The sequence below is a fragment of the Hylobates moloch genome, unplaced genomic scaffold (assembly GCF_009828535.3).
Source record: "Hylobates moloch isolate HMO894 unplaced genomic scaffold, HMol_V3 SCAFFOLD_6, whole genome shotgun sequence".
Taxonomy (NCBI): Eukaryota; Metazoa; Chordata; class Mammalia; order Primates; family Hylobatidae; genus Hylobates; species Hylobates moloch.
Window position 1 is genome coordinate 131,967,770 of NW_026652281.1, and position 20,096 is coordinate 131,987,865.

Here is a 20,096-nt window from a genome sequence, read left to right on the forward strand (position 1 = left end):
ATGAGCCACTGTGCCCAGCAGTTGCTTAATATATTTTGTCTGGCTTTCTAGTTGCTTATGGCAAGTCTGATACCAATTAATCTTTCTTAGCCAGAAATGGAATTTTCCTCTTTTTTTTTTTTTTTTTTTTTTTTTTTTAGACAGAGTTTTGCTGTGTCACCAAGGCTGGAGTGCAGTGGTGCAATCTCGGCTCACTGCAAGCTCTGCCTCCCGGGTTCACGCCATTCTCCTGCCTCAGCCTCCCAAGTAGCTGGGACTACAGGCACCCGCCAACACACCCAGGTAATTTTTTGTATTTTTAGTAGAGACAGGGTTTCACCTGTTAGACAGGATGATCTCGATCTCCTGACCTTGTGATCCGCCCGTCTCAGCCTCCCAAAGTGCTGGGATTACAGGCATGAGCCACTGCGCCCGGCCTCCTCTTACTTATGTTCAACAATTGTCCCAGATTTGCTCAGTGGGAGCCTCTTCAAGCTGTTTCTTCTGTCCTTTTGATATGTCTCCTAAATTCTTTTGAGTACTGCCTTCCTTTCTGGCATAAGAATGTTCCAGGTTCAGTTTGTATTCTTCCTGTCCCAGACTGGAACCAGCCATTTCTCCAAGAAGCCATGGACATTTTTAGTGGAGAATGTCATTTAGAAACCAAGATCTGGGCTGGGCCTGGTGGCTCATGCCTGTAATCCTAGCACTTTGGGAGGCTGGTGGGCAGATCACTTGAGGCCAGGAGTTTGAGACCAGCCTGGCCAACATGGCTAGACCCCGTCTCTACTAAAAATACAAAAAAATTAGCCAGGTGTGGTAGTGCGCACCTGTAGTCCCAGTTCCTAGGGAGGCCGAGGTGCGAGAATCGCTTTAACCCAGGAGGTGGAGGCTGCAGTGAGCCAAGATCACGCCACTACATTCCAGTCTGGGTAACAGAGCGAGACTCTGTCTCAAAAAAGAAACCAAGATCTGAGTGCTAGGTATGCTCTTTCCTATTGTGGGTGTTGTTGTTCTCCAGCCCTTGTAGCTGCCTTCTTGCTTAGGCTCAGACCCTTGCCCTACTGACACTAATGTCCTACCAGAATGTCTTTCTTGCTCAATCCTGATCAACTCAATTATTAAGAAAGGGAGAAAAAGAACTAGATAAGCTCTAGGTTCTGACTGACCTTGAGGAGGCCGGGAATGATCTTGCATGGAAGTGAGCCACTTGTGCACACAAAAGTCATCTGCCCCTGAATAGATGCAGTCTGGATCCAAAGGAGACCACGCCACACAAAGCAGTCGACCTCGATGTCCTCGGAAATTGCACAGGGGCTCTTCCCGGAGAGCATCCCACACCTAAACCCAAAAGCACATGGCCGAATAGACATTTTCTGGTTATTCTATTGTTTGGGCGGTATGTTTTCTAATTTAAAAAAACAAACAAACAAACAAAAAACAAAAACAATCTGCGGCCTCTTATTTCCTCAGGTGATTTAGAGTTTTCTCTTAGAAGTTCAATTTCAGAAGAGTACTATTTCCTGTAAGAGACTTCTGTGCTCGGAGATGCATAGACATTCCTACGGGGATGATTTTGAATGAGTTTCTACTGGTGTCCTATGGATTTCACTGTCTCGAACCAGTACTGTATGTTAACTTTTGGGCTTGAGATTCTGGTATCATGAAGAAAATAGCCCACATCTAGTACAGAAATTAGAGTTCTAATTTCTCATAGGTGATTCTTTTGTCTCCAATTCCTTGAGTAATTGGCCAATTTCCTTTCTATTTCTTGAATTATTCTGAACTCAGTTTCACAGAAGGCAGCTCTTCGCGGCTCTCAGCTTTGTGCAGACAGCTCAATTACAACTCAACACTGAGCAAGATACATCACAGATGTTAGGTCCCCAGCTCTAGTTCTGATATCCACAAGTCCTCCCTCATAGATCTGGCTTGGCATTTCATCTTTATTTATTTAAAACTTGGAGATTTCTGACTGACCAATTTATTATTAAAAATTGTTTTGTGATTTTTAGCCAACATTTCAGTGTCTGAACAGGAGAGTACTTTGCATATCATATTAGTCCACCATACTGATAGTGAGTCAGAATGAAATCTGTAAAAATGTTAAGAGTTAGCTAGCTCCTATCAATACTTTCCCCTTCATCTAAGTAAAAAAAAAAAAACAAAACCCAGTCTTAGCCTGGGCCCAGCTATATGGAATGAAACTAAAATGCCTCTTAGAGCCCAGAAAATCTCCTTCTGTAGATGATGATAATGGGGGACGCGAAACCTGCTCACAACCGGGGGTAAAGAAGAAAGAATTTGTTAGAGTACACAGTGAAGTACCCACAGGGACAAGGACACAATAGTACCTGGGCTGTACCATCATAGGAAGCAGATACCAGCCTTCCATCATGATGTGGGCTCCACGCCACACTGGTAATCTTGGCCGTATGCCCTGAGAGGGTCCGGTAGGGCTCTGTAATGGTCACTGGAGACTCAGGGCTGCTCTCTAAAAGGCAAGGGAAAGACATCACTGTTGCTACTAGTAATAACAAAAAACAAAACAAAGTACATCCAGGAAGGCATTCACATGACAAGAATCAAGATTTTGCCATACACTTTCTAGGTGATTTTTTTTTTTTTTTTTGAGATGGAGTTTTGCTCTTGTTGCTCAGGCTGGAGTGCAATGGCGCAATCTCGGCTCACTGCAACCTCCGCCTCCCGGGTTCAAGTGATTCTCCTGCCTCAGCCTCCCAAGTCTAGGTGATTTTTAGTAGGCAACATTGTTAGTTATTAAGAGGCGGGCGGATCACAAGGTCAGGAGATTGAGACCACGGTGAAACCCCGTCTCTACTAAAAATACAAAAAAATTAGCCGGGAATGGTGGCGGGCGCCTATAGTCCCAGCTACTTGGAGAGGCTGAGGCAGGAGAATGGCGTGAACCCGGGAGGCGGAGCTTGCAGTGAGCCAAGATCGCGCCACTGCACTCCAGCCTGGGCGACAAAGTGAGACTCCGTCTCAAAAAAAAAAAAAAAAAAAGAGTGCGGGCACATCCACAGTGCTTAGCGTACAGATCACCACAAGAAGTGTTAGGTCTCATTATCACTTACAGGATATTCTAGCTAAAATGTATAATTTGAATACAGTCATGAGAAAATACCAGACAAATGCAAAATGAGAAAAAATCTACAAAACGAGTGCCCTATCTTCCTCAAAAATGTCACATAAGATTTTAAAAAGTCTGGCTTGGCCAGGCGTGTCGGCTCACGCCTATAATCCCAGCACTTTGGGAGGCCAAGGTGGGCAAATTGCTTGAGTTCAGGAGTTCAAGACCAGCCTGTGGAAACCCTCACTCTACAAAAAAAAAGACAAGAATTAACCGGTGTGTTGGTGCACACCTATAGTCCCAGCTACAGAGGAGGCTGAGATGGGTGGATTGCTTGAGCCTGGGAGGCAGAGGTTGTAGTGAGCTGAGATCGTGCCACTGTACTCCAGCCTGGGTGACAGAGTGAGACCCTGTCTCGAAAAAAAAAAAAAAAAGGAAAACATAAAAAACAAAAACCAACCTAGCTGGGCATGGTGGTATGCGCCTGTAGTCCCAGCTACTCAGGAGGCTGAGGTGGGAGGATGGCTTGAGCCCAGGAATTGGAGGCTGTCATGAGCTATAACTGCACCACTACACTCCACCCTGAACAATACAGTGAGACCCAGTTTCTAAAAAATAAATAAATACACACATAATTTTTTTTTTTTTTTTGAGATGGAGTTTCACTCGTCTCCCAGGCTGGAGTACAATGGCACAATCTCGGCTCAATGCAACCTCCGCCTCCCAGGTTCAAACTATTCTCCTGCCTCAGCCTCCTGAGTAGCTGGGATTATAGGCATGCACCATCACGCCCAGCTAATTTTTGTATTTTTAGTAGAGACAGGGTTTCACCATGTTGGCCAGGCTGGTTTTGAACTCCTGACCTCAGGTGATCCGCCCACCTCGGCCTCCCAAAGTGCTGGGATTATAGGTGTGAGCCACCACGCCCGGCCTAAATAAATCATTTTTAAAAGACTGAGAAGTTATTATAGATGAAAGGAGACTAAAGAGACATGACAACAAAATGCAAATAGGTGATCCTGTGTTGGAATCTACGCTGGAGGAAAAAAAATCACTATTAAGGACATTATTGGATCAACTGACACAACTAGAATACGGGTGGCCGATTAAATTATTTTACTTTTTTTTTTTTAAAGAGACTAGGTCTTACCCTGTGGCCAAGGGTGGAGTACAGTGACACAGTCATACAGCTAACCGTAGCCTCCAACTCCTGGGCTCAAGGGATCCTCCCACCTCAGCCTGTGAGTAACTGGGCCTACAGGTACCCATCATGTCCGGCTAATCAAGTGATCTTCCTGCCATGGTCTCCTCAAGTGTTGGGATCATAGGCATGAGCCACCACGCCTAGCCTAAACTATTTGTTTAAATTGACAAGTAATAGTTGTGTATATTTTAAGGGAAAGATTAAACTATTATATATTAAGTTAAGCTAACAAATTGATAATTGGCAGGAAAAACTACATACATACATGCACACAGAATAAAGCCAATATGACACTAAAAATTGTTGAATTAATAGGAAAAAGTATATGCGATTTCTTTGTACAATTCTTATAACTTTCCTCTATGTCTCAAATATTTCAAAATAAGAAGGTAAAAATTAATTCTGGCAGTTTTCTTCCTTTCTCTATTATTTAGTAGATATAAGTGGATGATTAATTTAGAATCCCAATAATAATCGTAAGGACCAGAATCAGCTTTCTAACTTATGTTGATTAGTTATACACTGTCTACTATTTATTACTAGGAAAATACATCTACATTTTAATACTTTTTCCATATTGCTTTTAACTCAGGAGTCACTACTAGAACCAAAAATATTTTTTCTTGTTACACATAGGATTCTTAGAAAACTACTGAAGTAAATTCTAGAGAAATGAAAAATGTAACTATTTTCACTATGGCTGAGAGCACATGTTTTACAGCACTCTGAAAACAGTTTAGTGTCAGATTGTAATTTCTTCATACTAGGAAAAAAAGTAATCCCACTTCACTCATGTTTAAAAATGGCTCTTCTGACCACCTACTATGGTTTTCCAGGTGCCGAAGGGGCCTCAATGAAATTTAAGATTCCTTATGGAATAAATCATGCCCATATGAAAGTTAACTCATTAAGCATGGAATAGTACTTGCTAGAACACATACAGACACTGCAATTAGACACTCTAAGGTTGAATCTAGGCCCTATCATGTATTAGCGATGCTACTTGCTTGAATAAGTTAGCTAACCTTTCTGGGCCTCAGTTTAATCATTGGGAAAATGAGGATAACGTTACCTATCACCCTCACAGGATTGTGAGAATCAAATGCAATCAAACACGGGAATGAGGTATGTTTCTTCTGTTTGTGTGTAACACTCAAAAACTGCTGGCGGAAGTATTAAATGGCATAATGTTTTTGAAGAGCCACTTAGCAATAACTATAAAAAACTACATCTTTTTACCTAGCAATTCTACTTCTAGAATTTTCTGTACAAAAATTATTCATTCATATTCATGAAGATCTATGTATAAGGCAGTTTATTGTAATAGTACTTAAATTGTAAAAAAAAAAAATAATTTGAATGTCATTTAATTGTGGAATGGATAAATTATGGTAAGCCCATATAATGGAATGAACAGATAACTGTTTTTTTTTTTTTTAATTTTTTGTATAGGTGGGGTCTCCTTACATTGCCCAGGCTGGTTTCAAACTCCTGGTCTCAAGCTATCCTTCCACTATGGCCTCCCAAAGTGCTAGGATTACAGGCATGAGCCACTGTGCCTGGTTGACAGATATTTGTTAATAACAGCAAGATAGAGCCTATGTACTGACATAAAAAGATGTCCATGATAAATATTGTAAATTTAGAGAAAAAAACTGCAAGCAGTATATATTATATATAGCAATTTATTTTTGGCTAGGAACAGAAGATTATTCTTTCACACAAGTACACAGAATTGCAAATCTATTAATATATACTAACATATATACATATGTAGGCTATGACTTTATAAAATCTAGAGAAAATATGCAGCAAACTAATAACACTGGTTATTGAATGATGAAATTTTAGGGGAAAACTTCATATTTTTTTTCTTTCTTTTTTGAGATAGGGTGTGCTCTGTCACCCAGACTAGGGTGAAGTGGTGCAAATATAGCTCACTGCAGCCTCAAACTCCTAGTATCAGATGATCCTCCCAGCTCAGCCTCCCAAGTAGCTGGGACTACAGGCGTGCACCTCTAACCCGGCAAATTTGTTTTTTATTTTCAATTTTTTGTAGAGACGGAGCCTCACTGTTTAACAGGCTGGTCTCAAAATCCTGGCCACAAGTAATATTCTCGTTGTGGCCTCCTAAAGTGCCAGGATTACAGGTGTGGGCAACTGTGCCTGGCCAACTTCATTTTCTGTTACCATTTCTGTCATGTTTGAAAGAATTTTAAAATAAGATGAATCTATTACTTTTGAAACAGAAAAAGTAGTAAGAATAATACTTATTTTATTATAATGTCAAAAATAAAGTAAAAAGTAACAAAGATTAGAATGGAAAGTAGCTGAACAAACGATATCATCCCCAGTATGAAAAAAACCAAAGTTACCTATGATAGTCTTCAGGTTGTGCACATAAATGACTGCATTGTTGGAGCCAGAGGCCATCAGATAGCTCAGTTCTGGCTGGCTGCCATGCTCATGATGCCAGCTAATGGTATTCACAAGCTTGTGATGCTGTTGGATAGTACAGATCAGTTTCAGGTTGGGAACCTGAAATATTTCTATTGATCTGGAATAAGAAACACATCAAAACAAGAAAGATGGATGATCAAATTACAAGTTACAATGCAAATAGTAGCTCCCTCATTCCATCAGGCAAGGAAAGATGAGGTGGAAAAGGATAACCCTTTCTATCACTGCAAAGGTCATTCTCTCATAAAAAATCAAGTATCAAAAGTTATTCTCCAAAAAGTATATTTAGCTTTTAAAAATTCTAGCAATATCCTAACAATACTTTTCTTAAAAAAATTAATTTTTAAAAATTTTAACTTTCCACACTACCTCAGTGTAACAATCTCCTAGTGTTCTAACAATGCTTGATAAAATTGTGTTCATCAGGCATTAATGACAAATGATGATAGGGAGAAGCTAAAATAATTAACAGATCAATGGCTGAATTAGTACTGTGTTACTATGATTAACACTGGTCAGGACATAGACCTAAAAAGCATTTCTGATTAGGCTTACTTTAAAAAAATGGAGATTTAGGCAGTTCAACATAGGAGGTGACCATTTTGTGAGGCACAAGACAGCCAAAATACAGTGTAGCCAAATACTCTCAATGGGCTGAAAATATCTAAATAATTCTGTAGTTCTCAAAGACACAAGGTGCTTCTGGATCAGCGGAGGATATCAAGAACAAATCAAAATACCAAATACAACTGGGCCTCCCCAGCTAACATTACAGATGGCATTAGTCAGCTTGTGATCAAATATATGTGCAATTGCAAATTTTTTATCTTCAAGAAGCAAATACATACCCATCTTCATTGCCAAGAGCCATGATTTTGCCATCTGCTTTCCAACTTATCTCTGTGTGTACAGGCAATTTGTACTAGAAAGCAAAACAAACCAATCTTGACTATATACATATCTCACAAATCAGCAATGACAGCATGAGAAAAAAAATCCCTAGAGTTTAAAAACGTTTTAATTACACAACAGCTATTCTTGTAAAGAATCTACATAATTAGTCAAAGGATTACTAAGAACACGCATTCTAATTCTCATTTCCTAACTGGGCCAAAAAACAAAACAAAAAAACCCCCAAGGCTAATAAGTACTAAATGTTTACAATGCTTAACCTTGTGAAATATATACTTAATTAAACTGATCTGTGCCCATCAGCTTGGACAACGTGGGGACCATGGGTCCTTAAAGAAAGCTATATACACCCTCCTTGTTTTCTATCCCTTCAAAGCTTCTTTCCCTGAATCATTTCCCTCCCATATCTATATGCTGGTATTTCTCAAGGCTGCCTGAGCCCTCTTCTCTTGTTAATTGTCTCTTTAGCCCACCTCATACATGCCCACAGCTTCTTCATCTATCATTATTGTGAAGGGATTCAAAATTTCTATTCCCAGCTCAGACTCCTAGTATGAACCTCTGATCCATACATTCAAGTGCCAATAAATTAAAAGTCTTAGGAACAGGAATTTTGTCTCTTTTATTCATTGCTGAATGTTAATGTTTAGATAAAATTAAGACAATGAGGGAATATAATCAACAATATAATCCAATTTATAACTAAATGTTACTTTTATACTGGCCATAAAAGTAATGAGCAATAACATAAAAATGCTCATTTGGGCTGGGCATGGTGGCTCATGCCTATAATCAGTATTTTGGGAGGCCAAGCTGGGTGGATCACTTGAGGCCAAGAGTCCGAGACCACAGCCTGGCCAACATGGTGAAACCCTGCCTCTACTAAAGACATAAAAATTAACCAGTCTTGGCACGTGCCTGTAATCCCAGCTACTCAGGTGGCTGAGACATGAGAATCACTTGAATCCGGGAGGTGGAGGCTGCAGTGAGCTTAGATTGCACCACCGCACTCCAGCCTGGGCGACAGAACAAGGCTCTGTGTCAAAAAATACATAAGTAAATAAATAAAAATACTCATTTGAAAGGGTAAGGAGGCCAAGGCAGGTGGATCACTTGAGCTCAGAAGTTCAAAACCAGCCTGGCCAATGTGGTGAAACCCCATCTCTACTTAAAAATACAAAAATTAGCTGGGCATGGTGGCCCATGCCTGCAGTCCCAGATACTTGGGAGGCTGAGGCAGGAGAATCTCATGAACCTAGGAGGCCGGAGGTTGCAGTAAGCCGAGATCACGCCACTGCACTTCAGCCTGAGCGACAGAGTGAGACTCTGTCACAAAAAAAAAAAAAAAAAAAAGGTAAGGAAATAAGGAAATCTCAACATTTAAGGTATGACTTTAAAAAGACAGTTCTGGCACATATTGATAGAATGATAACACAAATGTAATTAAACGTGGGAATCTGGGTAAAGGATATAAGCAAATTATGTGTATTATTTTTGTAGCTTTGTGTAAATCTAGAATCATTTTACTAGAAAAACAAAATGACAATTTTGTCTTGAGTAAAACATCATGCAGTTGCATTTGGACACTATATTATTGTTATTTTTACCACAGCATCACTTTGGTGAAAGTGTTGGCCTGAAAAGGATGCTTTATACATAACACCTGAAAGTTTGTAATAAATCATTGTTGCAATTGAGACAAACCTTTTTTTTTCAGTAGTTCTTTTTTGGCTTTTTTATTTTTTTGCCTCATACTCACTGTCTGAGAGGTACCTCTTTGTTTTATTCAAGGATAAAGACTCCTAAGATATATGTTATAACTCACAAATTCATGCACAGCCTTATAAGAACATTTAAGAAATCTGACTTAGTATGATGATGGTAATCTCCAGTAACAGCATTTATTTTGCAAGATGGGAAACACAGAGGGATCTGTGATACAGAAAGAAAAGACTTTAGGACCACAAGAACTCACTTTGATTGAATTGGTGTCCCTGATGAGTTTGTTGATGTCAAAGGCTTCTCCACTAAGCTTCCAGGGGTTATGCTGTAAGACAATCCCTTCTCCTCCACAGCTGTATAAAGCAAGGGAAGGTCTGTCTCCTTCTCCTACTGTATGAAATAAGAAAAGAAATTTACCAGTTTTGTACTTCGCCAGCTTAACTATTTGTTGCTATAGTATGACCATATCATACTACATAGTTGTTTTAAAAGAACTATGTATTTGAAACATTCTAATACATTGGAATAAAATCACTGTTCTTTCCATCTGAACACAGTTGTTGGGAGCAGAAGTAAAAAAACTATACTACTGTAACTCTAGGTTAATTTATGTGATGCAACATATTTGCTTTAAACATTCTTCTGGTATTCATAATAACAGGGGTTCAAAAGCTAGGATCAAAAAACATACATGTTCTCAAAGGCTTCTGAGAATTTGCTTTTTCTTCCAGAAATTGGTACTCTTTGGGAATTACATAGCACAGTAGGACTTTCTATGTCTTATAACAAAGAGATGTCGTCAAAGCAGTGATGTCCTTAGTATCACAGCAATCTTCTTGTTAATTTTTAAGAAGCAAACAGTAATTCTCGTGGGTTTCTATTTTTTTTTTTTTTGAGACGGAGTCTCGCTCTGTCGCCCAGGCTGGAGTGCAGTGGCGCAATCTCGGCTCACTGCAAGCTCCGCCTCCCGGGTTCACGCCATTCTCCTGCCTCAGCCTCTCCGAGTAGCTGGGACTACAGGCGCCCACCACCATGCCCGGCTAATTTTTTGTATTTTTAGTAGAGACGAGGTTTCACTGTGGTCTCGATCTCCTGACCTCGTGATCCGCCCGTCTCGGCCTCCCAAAGTGCTGGGATTACAAGCATGAGCCACCTCGCCCGGCCTCTCGTGGGTTTCTATAAGAGCAGGTTTTACTTTTACCACTGGTAGATTACAAATCAAATACCCAGTAAACATCTGTTGAATAAACGAACTACAAATTCCAATGCTACTTGAGTTCTGATAAATCTACTTATCCTCTCTATGCAATGCAATTCCTATAGAAATTTACAGATGTTTCATCATAGATGATAAAGAAAAGTTTATCAGAGACTTTTGATGAATACACTCATTTAAAAAGCTAATAGAAAAGACTCATTACTTTAGGAATAAGAAAAAGACAAGGCTGAGGGGCTAGAAGAGGGAAAGGGGCAGAATGCTGAATCAAAGGCAAGAGATCATTTCAGAAACTCTAAGTTTGCTTTTCCTGTGGGTGAAAACAGATATTATTCCATTAATATACTGAAGTATCATTCTAATTCTGATAAAATTAAAAAGAGACAGCAAGTTTTAGTGAGTAATATTAGACTGGGTATCAGGACCCAGCATGATAACTACACATACAATGAAAAATTTCAGATCAAATAGAAGAAACAATGCTTTAGTGAGTTTGGGGAAGCTTATTATGGGTAAATGGTTTCTCCCAGGAATTGTGATTTATCGTCTGCCACTACTATCTTCATGAACCCCTGGAGACATAAGTAGCCCACATAAGCAGTCAGTGCACTAGACCATTTATGACTCTTTCCATCTTTAATATTTTAGGATTAAACTGAAGGAAGAATACTCTCGTATTTGTTACGGAATTGTTCAGATACTTACCAAGTGACATGGGGGTTACTGGTGGCCCCCAGGCTAAAGTATATACAGTCTTCTTATGATATGTGCTAGAAATCTGTGGAGGCCTTTAGAAGAGTGGGGAGAGAGAACAAACAGAGATTTAAACAAAAAGGCATAGTGTAGAACAGACCATCTTTTTCTAAAAGGTCCCCATTATAAACATAACTACTAATAATTGGAGAAAAATAATTCAATAATATCTTGCTCCAAATGGTTGATTGTAAAGCAGTTAATTATCATATATTTACTACATTTAAATTATATTTAAATATCAAATAATGACATTTACTACCAAAATGATTAAGTCCCAAACATATTTTACCCCCCCGCAAAAATGTTACTCTTACCTATCTAGCCAGAGCATATATTATCACCACCCAAATGTATTCACTTCACAGTCATGTAAAAGATGAGAAGTTGGCCGGGCGCGGTGGCTCACGCTTGTAATCCCAGCACTTTGGGAGGCCGAGGCGGGCGGATCACGAGGTCAGGAGATCGAGACCACGGTGAAACCCCGTCTCTACTAAAAGTACAAAAAAATTAGCCAGGCGTGGTGGCGGGCGCCTGTAGTCCCAGCTACTCGGAGAGGCTGAGGCAGGAGAATGGCATGAACCCGGGAGGCGGAGCTTGCAGTGAGCCGAGATCGCGCCACTGCACTCCAGCCTGGGTGACAGAGCGAGACTCCGTCTCAAAAAAAAAAAAAAAAAAAAAGATGAGAAGTCATTTTAGACTTACTCTGTGCCATTAACATCACATTTCCTAAACTGAGACAAGATTTCGGGGTAGAGAGATTTTCAGTTTGTGATTGTCTTTTAAAGAAGGCATACTCCTAAGAGTATTTTTGAAGGTTGTTGTGGTAATGATATGTGATGTGTCAGTAAAGAATGCTTAACTTTGTAGGAAAAAACCAGGCAGCATTATTTCTTTTACCATAAATTATCATACATTCTTTGTATGATTTTAGAATTCCAGAGCCTATGAATAATTAGCAGCTGACTTACTTCCATTTATCTGACAAATTTATAGTGATCATTCTAGAGAATAAATCAAAATTTCTAAAAGAAATTTATATTTTATAAACAGGCTAATTTATACTTCAGCCTATTTATTTTCTTTTTTTCTTTTTTAGAGACGGAGTCTCGCTCTGTCACCCAGGCTGGAGTGCAGTGGCGCGATCTCCGATCACTGCAAGCTCCGCCTCCTGGGTTCACACCATTCTCCTGCCTCAGCCTCTGGAGTAGCTGGGACTACAGGCACCTGCCACCAAGCCCGGCTAATTTTTTGTACTTTTAGTAGAGACGGGGTTTCACAGTGTTAGCTAGGATGGTCTCGATCTCCTGACCTCATGATATGCCCGCGTAGGCCTCCCAAAGTGCTGGGAGCCACTGTGCCCGGCCTACTTTAGCCTATATCTAAAAGAAATAGAATAAGCAGTTCTGGCAAAACGCCTCATAATAGCTCTAGGGCAATACCCATCACTCCCTGGCTATTACATGGCTTTTGTACTGTTAATCTGAATATTCAGCTTATAATAACCAGGATATAATAATGTAATAGAATTAGCAATTTCATGATGATATAGAACTATTTAAGTTTTATTTGATTAAAAACAGTGTACTTCAAATAAATCTTTAAAATAGTTTTTTTTTTTTTTTTTGAGACGGAGTCTTGCTCAGTCGCCCAGGCTGGAGCGCAGTGGCGCAATCTCAGCTCACCGCAACCTCTGCCTCCTGGGTTCAAGCAATTCTCCTACCTCAGCCTCCCGAGTAGCTGAGGATACAGGCGCCCACTACCACGTCCAGCTAATTTTTTGTATTTTTAGTAGAGACGGGCTTTTACCATGTTAGCCAGGATGGTCTCAACCTCCTGACCTCAGGATCCGCCCGCCTCAGTCTCCCAAAGTGCTGGGATTACAGGCATGAGCCACCATGCCAGGCCTTAAAATAGTGTTGTTTTTTTTTTTTTTGAGAGTTAAAAAAGGAGAATAGTCAACTGCATATAGGTTCTACATGAGTACTTCAAGAACTGCATATAAAAAGGACAGCTCTGGTGGCTCACATCTGTAATCCCAGCACTTTGGGAGGCTGAGGAGGGTGGATCACCTGAGGTTGGGAGTTCAAGACCAGCCTGACCAACACGGAGAAACCCTGTCTGTCTCTACTAAAGATACAAAATTAGCCAGGTGTGGTGGCACATGCCTGTAATCCCAGCTACTCGGGAGGCTGAGGCAGGAGAATCACTTGAACCCAGAAGGTGAAGGTTTTGCTGAGCTGAGACTGCACCGCTGCACTCCAGCCTGGGCAACAAGACCGAAACTCTGTCTCAAACAAAACAAAACAAAACAAAACAAAACAAAACAAAACAAAACAAAACAAAAGGACAGCTCTGCAGTATCATAAATGATTTTCACTCAGAAATGAATGATCTAAGACAGAGGCCAGCAACCTTTTCTGTAAATATTTCAAGCTTTGTCAGCCACGTGGTCCCTGCCACAATTACTCCACTCTGCTGTGGAAGTATGAAAGCAGCCAGACAGAATGTAAACAAAGGAATGTAGCCAGGTCCCAATGAAATTTTACTTACAGACACTGAAATCTGAATTTTATTTAATCTTCATATGTCATAAAACATTCTTTTGATTTTTCTCCAGCCACTTAAAAAGGTAAAACCATTAATTCATGGACCATGGTTCACCAAAGCCTGGTCTAGAACAGTGTTGTCCAATAAAGTAGCCATTAGTCACGGATGCCTCTTGTGCATTTAAAATGGGGCTAGTGCAACTGAGGAACTGAATTTCTATTTCATTTTAATTACTTTAAGTATAAATAGCCACATGTGGCTACTAAACTGAACCACACAGGTCTGGATTCTAATCAAGCCTCTAGAGCAGCAGTGTACAAAAATAAACAATGTAAGCCACAAAGATGAACTGTATATGTAACCTAAAGTTTTCTAGTAGCTGTATTTAAAAAAAGCAAAAGAAAAAAGTGAAATTTTAATAATGTATTTTTTGTTGTTGTTGTTGTTGTTTTTTTTTTGGTTGAGATGGAGTCTTGCTCTGTCGCCCAGGCTGGAGTGCAGTGGCATAATCTCGGCTCACTGCAAGCTCCGCCTCCTGGGTTCACATCATTCTCCTGCCTCAGCCTGCCGAGTAGCTGGGACTACAGCCGCCTGCCACCACGCCCGGCTAATTTTTTTGTATTTTTAGTAAAGACGGGGTTTCACTGTGTTAGCCAGGATGGTCTCGATCTCCTGACCTCGTGATCCACCCGCCTTGGCCTCCCAAAGTGCTGGGATTACAGGCGTGAGCCACCACGCCCGGCCTATAATGTATTTTATTTAACTCAGCACACTGAAAGTATCATTTAAAATATAATCAAAATAATTATTGAGATTTTAAATTTTCTTTAAATATTAAGACTCGGAACTCTGGTGTGTATTTTACATTTACAGCACATCTCAGTTTGGACTTGGCACCTTTCAAGTGCTCAGTAATCACCTGTGGCTAATGACTACTGTAGTGGAGAATGTAGTTCTAGACATAACTTCTAGTTCATATGAAACATAGGGAACAGGGAAATGAGTTAGAAGCTACCACAAGGAGGTAAGTGACAAGTCCAAAATGTGGAAGAGTCCACCAAACAACTGATTTGTAGTCTTCAAATTGAAAAGGCAACATTATGAAAAGGAAAGTGAAGGATTATTCTAGAGCAGGGGTGTCCAAACTTTTGGCTCCCCTGGGCCACAATGGAAGAAGAATCACCCACTTCTTACTTGTTGGAGTAGGTGTCATACAATCCCACTTTTCCATCATCAGTTCCAAAAGCTAAGCAACCTTCTTTGGTTGGGTGCCAACACAGCTACAAAAAAAAGAGTTTCCAAGTGAGAATATAAGAAGTGGGGCATATAGTTAAAGGAATCCTTACATTACCCTTTAAGCATCCAAAGGGAAAACTTTCTTGCTCTGATTTCTTCATTATTTAAAGGCAAAAAAGGGTATTAAAAACAAAGTCAATGTCATCTGTAATCTTTCATCCAAAAAACCAACTACAGATGTTGTATCTCTCTTTCCAGACATTTTTGTGAATAAACTTATATACAACTGAAAAAACCAAATGAGTTCAAATACGTAAATGATGTGCATTATACACTGTCAAGTTGGAATAAGAGATTCTGGAAGAATTTAGAAAATACAGTTCTATTAATATTATATAGTTTACAAAATTTGAAAAGACAGATCATAAACTGTCCACAGTGGTTCTCTGGATTATTCAAGTGGGGGACTGGAGTGGAGGGTAGGGTAGGAAAAAAATGTTTCCTTTCTCTATTTTTGTGCTGTTTTATTTTCTTTTTAAACCATAAAAATTTATTACCTTTAGATTCAATAGCCAAAAGAAAGGTACCATTTTAGAGAAAACCAAAAAAATTACACATACTGTTTTGTAATCTGCTTTCCATGTTTTGTAACTGACATTTTTCATAAATCATTTATATACCTTTCCACATCAAGGAAGAAAGAATCTACATTATCATTTTCAATAATTTGATGCCATTCCAACATGTGGTTATCTTATAACTTAATGTATTTTCTATGAATATACAGTCAGGCTGTTTCTAACTTCTTACTATTAGAAAAAAATGCTGAGATGAACAGAGCCTTAATAAATTTAAACTCTGGAGGATAATGGGTTTGGTTACAGGATCCTTCTGCTTTCCTAGTTTCAAACTTCATTGAAAATACTTTAAAACTTTTGATTCTCAACAGAGCTCATTTAAATGAACAGGCATAAAAGATAATTATTTGGAAAAAAGTTCAAAACAAGCTCAAAAAAAGAATCCTTACCGCTGTAACCTTGGACTTGACACCTTGCCAAAAATTTTTCACATCGTAGTTGTTCTTTATGGAGAGTGTATTCCACACACGGATCATGCTATCCCCAACACCTATGGCCAAAGAGCCTATATCCACAGAAGAGAAAGCCAGGCTGTATGCAAACCCACCAAGGGAAGGCAGGGTCCAGCAGCACTCCAGGGTGGCCATGTCCCAACATTTTACCTGCAAAGATTAATGGTAAGGGCCTAAACATAAAAAAGAACAGAGAAATAGGAATAAAAAACCTGATATGTCAAATGGGATAGGCTCAAAGACTGGGTAAGGATAATGTATGTCTTCCAGTAGGAATTGAAGAAAGCACTGCTAAGAAAAAAAAATAGTAATAAATTATGTTGCTTAAAGGGATCTTAAAATATATTTATTCCCAAAGATGTCAAGTGAATTCAGGGTTACACAATGAATAAACCAGAACCCACACCGCCTGTCTCCAAGTTTGGTGGTCTTTCTGTCCTATTATAGCACTGGTAACCCCCTCATTTGGCAAACTCTAAGGAAGAAAATGGCCTCGGCACAGTAGAAAAATCAAAGAACTGCTCTCTCAAAAGGCAAAACACCTTATCATACCCAGGGAAGGAGAAATGGTAAGTTTTTAATCATCACTTGTTTAAGAGACAGGCTAGGGAGAAAATGAAGTCTACCAAATAAGCCTAGCTTAACTGCAAAACAGTAAGGTAACAGGCTTTCAAATAAAGTCGATTCTCTCTGAAAGATTTCTATTCTGCTACATAAACTACAAACCAGGATAAACCATAGCATGAGGACCTAACACAGGGGTGTCCAATCTTTTGGCTTTCTGGGGCCACATTGGAAGCAGAATTGTCTTGGGCCACACAAAAAATACACTAACACTAGGCCAGGCACCGTGGCTCACGCCTGTAATCCCAGCACTTTGGGAGGCTGAGGCGGGCGGATCACAAGGTCAGGAGATCGAGGCCATCCTAGCCAACACAGTGAAACTCTGTCTCTAGTAAAAATACAAAAAAAAAAAAATTAGCCGGGCGTAGGTGGTACACGCCTGTAGTCCTAGCTACTCGGAAGGCTGAGGCAGGAGAATGGCGTAAAACCGGGGAGGTGGAGCTTGCAGTGAGCTGAGATCACGCCACTGCACTCCAGCCTGGGAGACAGAGCAAGACACTGTCTCAGAAAAAAAAAACACTAACACTAACAACAGCTGATGAGCTTAAAACCATCCTGAGCCGTGGGCCGGACAAGCTTGACCTAATACATCCTTCCCTGGGCAAAACTACCCTTCTTTATTATGTCTGCTTTAACAAAAAACTATTTTGGTGGGTCTTCACATTCTCCTTACATGTGAGCTATTGATATATTCAGTGCTGATCTGTATCAATAACTCTGAAATTGGAGTCAGGGGTGGAGTATTACGACTTGACAGGTGCTTTGAAAAAGCCCTCTCATCCCACCCAAGTTGTAAACTGCTGCTCTACAATGCTGAGTGAAAATAAGCATTCTTACATCTCTATCCATTGATGTAGAAAGTAATAGCTGTTTGTCATCCTCTGTTTGTAAAGGACATAAATTAAACACAATTCTTGAATGATTTTGCCCTTCTGATGAGGCACTGAAGAGGGTGTATTTCCGTCTCCAAGATTGAGTGAGATCCCATTGCAACAGTTCACCTCTGTGAAGGAAAAACACACGCATTAGTTGTTTTACAATCTGAAAACAAGTGACTGTTGAGACAGAGTCTGGGCTCACAGCTGCAAAATGATTTGTTGTCTTTTAAGGAGAGAAAAATTGCATATTCTGAAAATATGCACAAAATATCTCTGGGAAGGCTGGGTGCAGCAGTTCACATCTGTAATCTCAGCACTCTAGGAGGCCAAGGCAGGAGGATCACTTGAAGCCCAGATCTCAAGACCAGCCTGGGCAACAAAGTGAGACCATCTCTACAAACAATTAAAAAATTAGTTGGGCATGGTGGTGGTCACCTATGGTCCCAGTTACTTGGGAGGCTGAGGTGGGAGAATTGCTTGAGCCCAGGACGTTGAGGCTGCAGTGAGCTGTGTTTGCACCACTGCACTCCAGCCTGGGTGACAGAGCAAGACCCTGTTTCAAAAAAGTCTAATCACAGAAAGGGGAACCAAGTAGCTAGGGAAGACAGAAGGACAGTTTATTATATACTTGCATTCTTCTTGAACCATGTGAGTATATTGGACTACCCTTTAAACAGATTTATCTCTAGCCACTAGAAGTAGGTAGTCAATGAACTTTGTTTACTGAATGGGCATAGCAATCCAACCTAAGAGAAAATATTATAACCATCTCCCCTTTCTACACTTGAAGTGACTGGAGCTCAGAAAAGTAAAGGGTCTTGCTCATGAATACAAGGCAGTAAGTGACAAAGTGATTCTGAAATTTAGTTCTGACTTCAGAGTCCATATTCCTAACTGCTGGACTATACTGATTTGATCTTTTTACAGCTCTGTTAGTAGACAGTACAGGCATTAGTCTCATAATTTTTCCATTTCAAATGGCCCATCATAATACAAGCCTTGGCCATTACTTTCTCCATCCTAGGAGGACTTGAGGCCAAATAGAAAAACAAAATATATCTGAGAAAGCATGACCAAAAAAGACTTACCCAAAACAGCTAGATACCAGCTGTGTTGGCTGATTGCTGGGCCAATGGAGTGTCAACCAAAGGCGCTCTTTAACAGTTGGGTCTATACCCGCTCCTCTTCTCTTCAGAAAGGGCAATTTCAAAATCATCACCCCTGCAGATTAAAAAGAAGCCCAATGGGCACTCAAGACAGTGAAACTACATGCATGAAGTCGCCGCCGGTTCATAATAGTCTGTGCTGTACAAGCTTGTTAGTTTGGTTACTTAGAATTCAGATCTCATTTTCCAATGGTTACAATTTTAATCATTATTATGGTTATAATTTTAATCACTATAAATAGTGGTTAATACTAGTCTAGCTACATTTAGGTCAAACAAGCTTCCATAGGCTATCTTGACAATCTCAATGTATTAAGAGTATTTTTTTTTTTTTGGCCGGGCGCGGTGGCTCATGCCCGTAATCCCAGCACTTTGGGAGGCCGAGGCAGGCGGATCACGAGGTCAGGAGATCGAGACCATCCTGGCTAACATGGTGAAACCCTGTCTCTACTAAAAATACAAAAAAATTAGCTGGGTGTGGTGGTGGGCACCTGTAGTCCCAGCTACTCAGGAGGCTGAGGCAGGAGAATGGCATGAACCCGGGAGGTGGAGCTTGTAGTGAGCTGAGATCATGCCACCGCACTCCAGCCTGGGCCACAGAGCGAGACTCCGCCTCAAAAGAAAAAGTATTTTTTTGTCTGGGAAAATGAGTTCCCAAGTAAAACTGAGAACCTAGCTAGTAACACAGCTGAGTTGTGTACCCAAAAGTATTGCGGTGACATAACTCCAAAGTGAAAAGGACAGAGGTTGGGATTACTATTTCTAGTCGGCAAGAAATCCAACAAAGAAAAATTTGGCAGTCAACATGCTGTGGTTGGGGAGTACCTTCACCTGACATGCTTCTAATCACCGTTTTTTAAGCTGTATTGTGCATCAGAACCACAGGTGGAACTTTAAAAAATACATACGCCAGGGCCTAACTCCTAGAGATTCTGACTCAGTAGATCTGAGGTGGGGTACAAGAACCTACATTTTCCAAAGACTCTCCAGCTGATTCTGCTGCACAACCACAACTGAAGGCCATTTTACCAGACACCTCTAAGTCTAGACGTTACCCTCCTGGAGGGATCCTCAGCGTTATGTTCCCACTTGGACTTTTAGCTGCAGTATGCCCAAAAGTAGCCTGTAAACCTTAAAAAAGTTCTGTCTTCCCAAATTATGCTATTAGTTACCTACCATTGATGAAGACTGGACGACATTCCAAGCGCTGTGCTA

General features: G+C 40.2%; 1 protein-coding gene across 2 annotated transcripts in view; it reads right to left on the bottom strand.

Annotated features, from left to right (window-relative positions):
• GEMIN5 (gem nuclear organelle associated protein 5) overlaps positions 1-20,096 on the bottom strand; it is a 51,330-nt gene that overhangs the window by 22,643 nt on the left and 8,591 nt on the right. For both annotated transcript variants that reach the window (XM_058440077.1, XM_032158471.2), the window contains exons 6-15: positions 18,804-18,936; positions 17,675-17,840; positions 16,151-16,363; positions 15,082-15,167; positions 11,290-11,372; positions 9,622-9,758; positions 7,583-7,656; positions 6,650-6,831; positions 2,334-2,473; positions 1,149-1,320 (exon numbers count right to left, since the gene is read on the bottom strand). In XM_058440077.1, the coding sequence (XP_058296060.1) occupies positions 1,149-1,320; positions 2,334-2,473; positions 6,650-6,831; positions 7,583-7,656; positions 9,622-9,758; positions 11,290-11,372; positions 15,082-15,167; positions 16,151-16,363; positions 17,675-17,840; positions 18,804-18,936 (1,386 nt within the window). The remainder of the gene's footprint in view (positions 1-1,148; positions 1,321-2,333; positions 2,474-6,649; positions 6,832-7,582; positions 7,657-9,621; positions 9,759-11,289; positions 11,373-15,081; positions 15,168-16,150; positions 16,364-17,674; positions 17,841-18,803; positions 18,937-20,096) is intronic.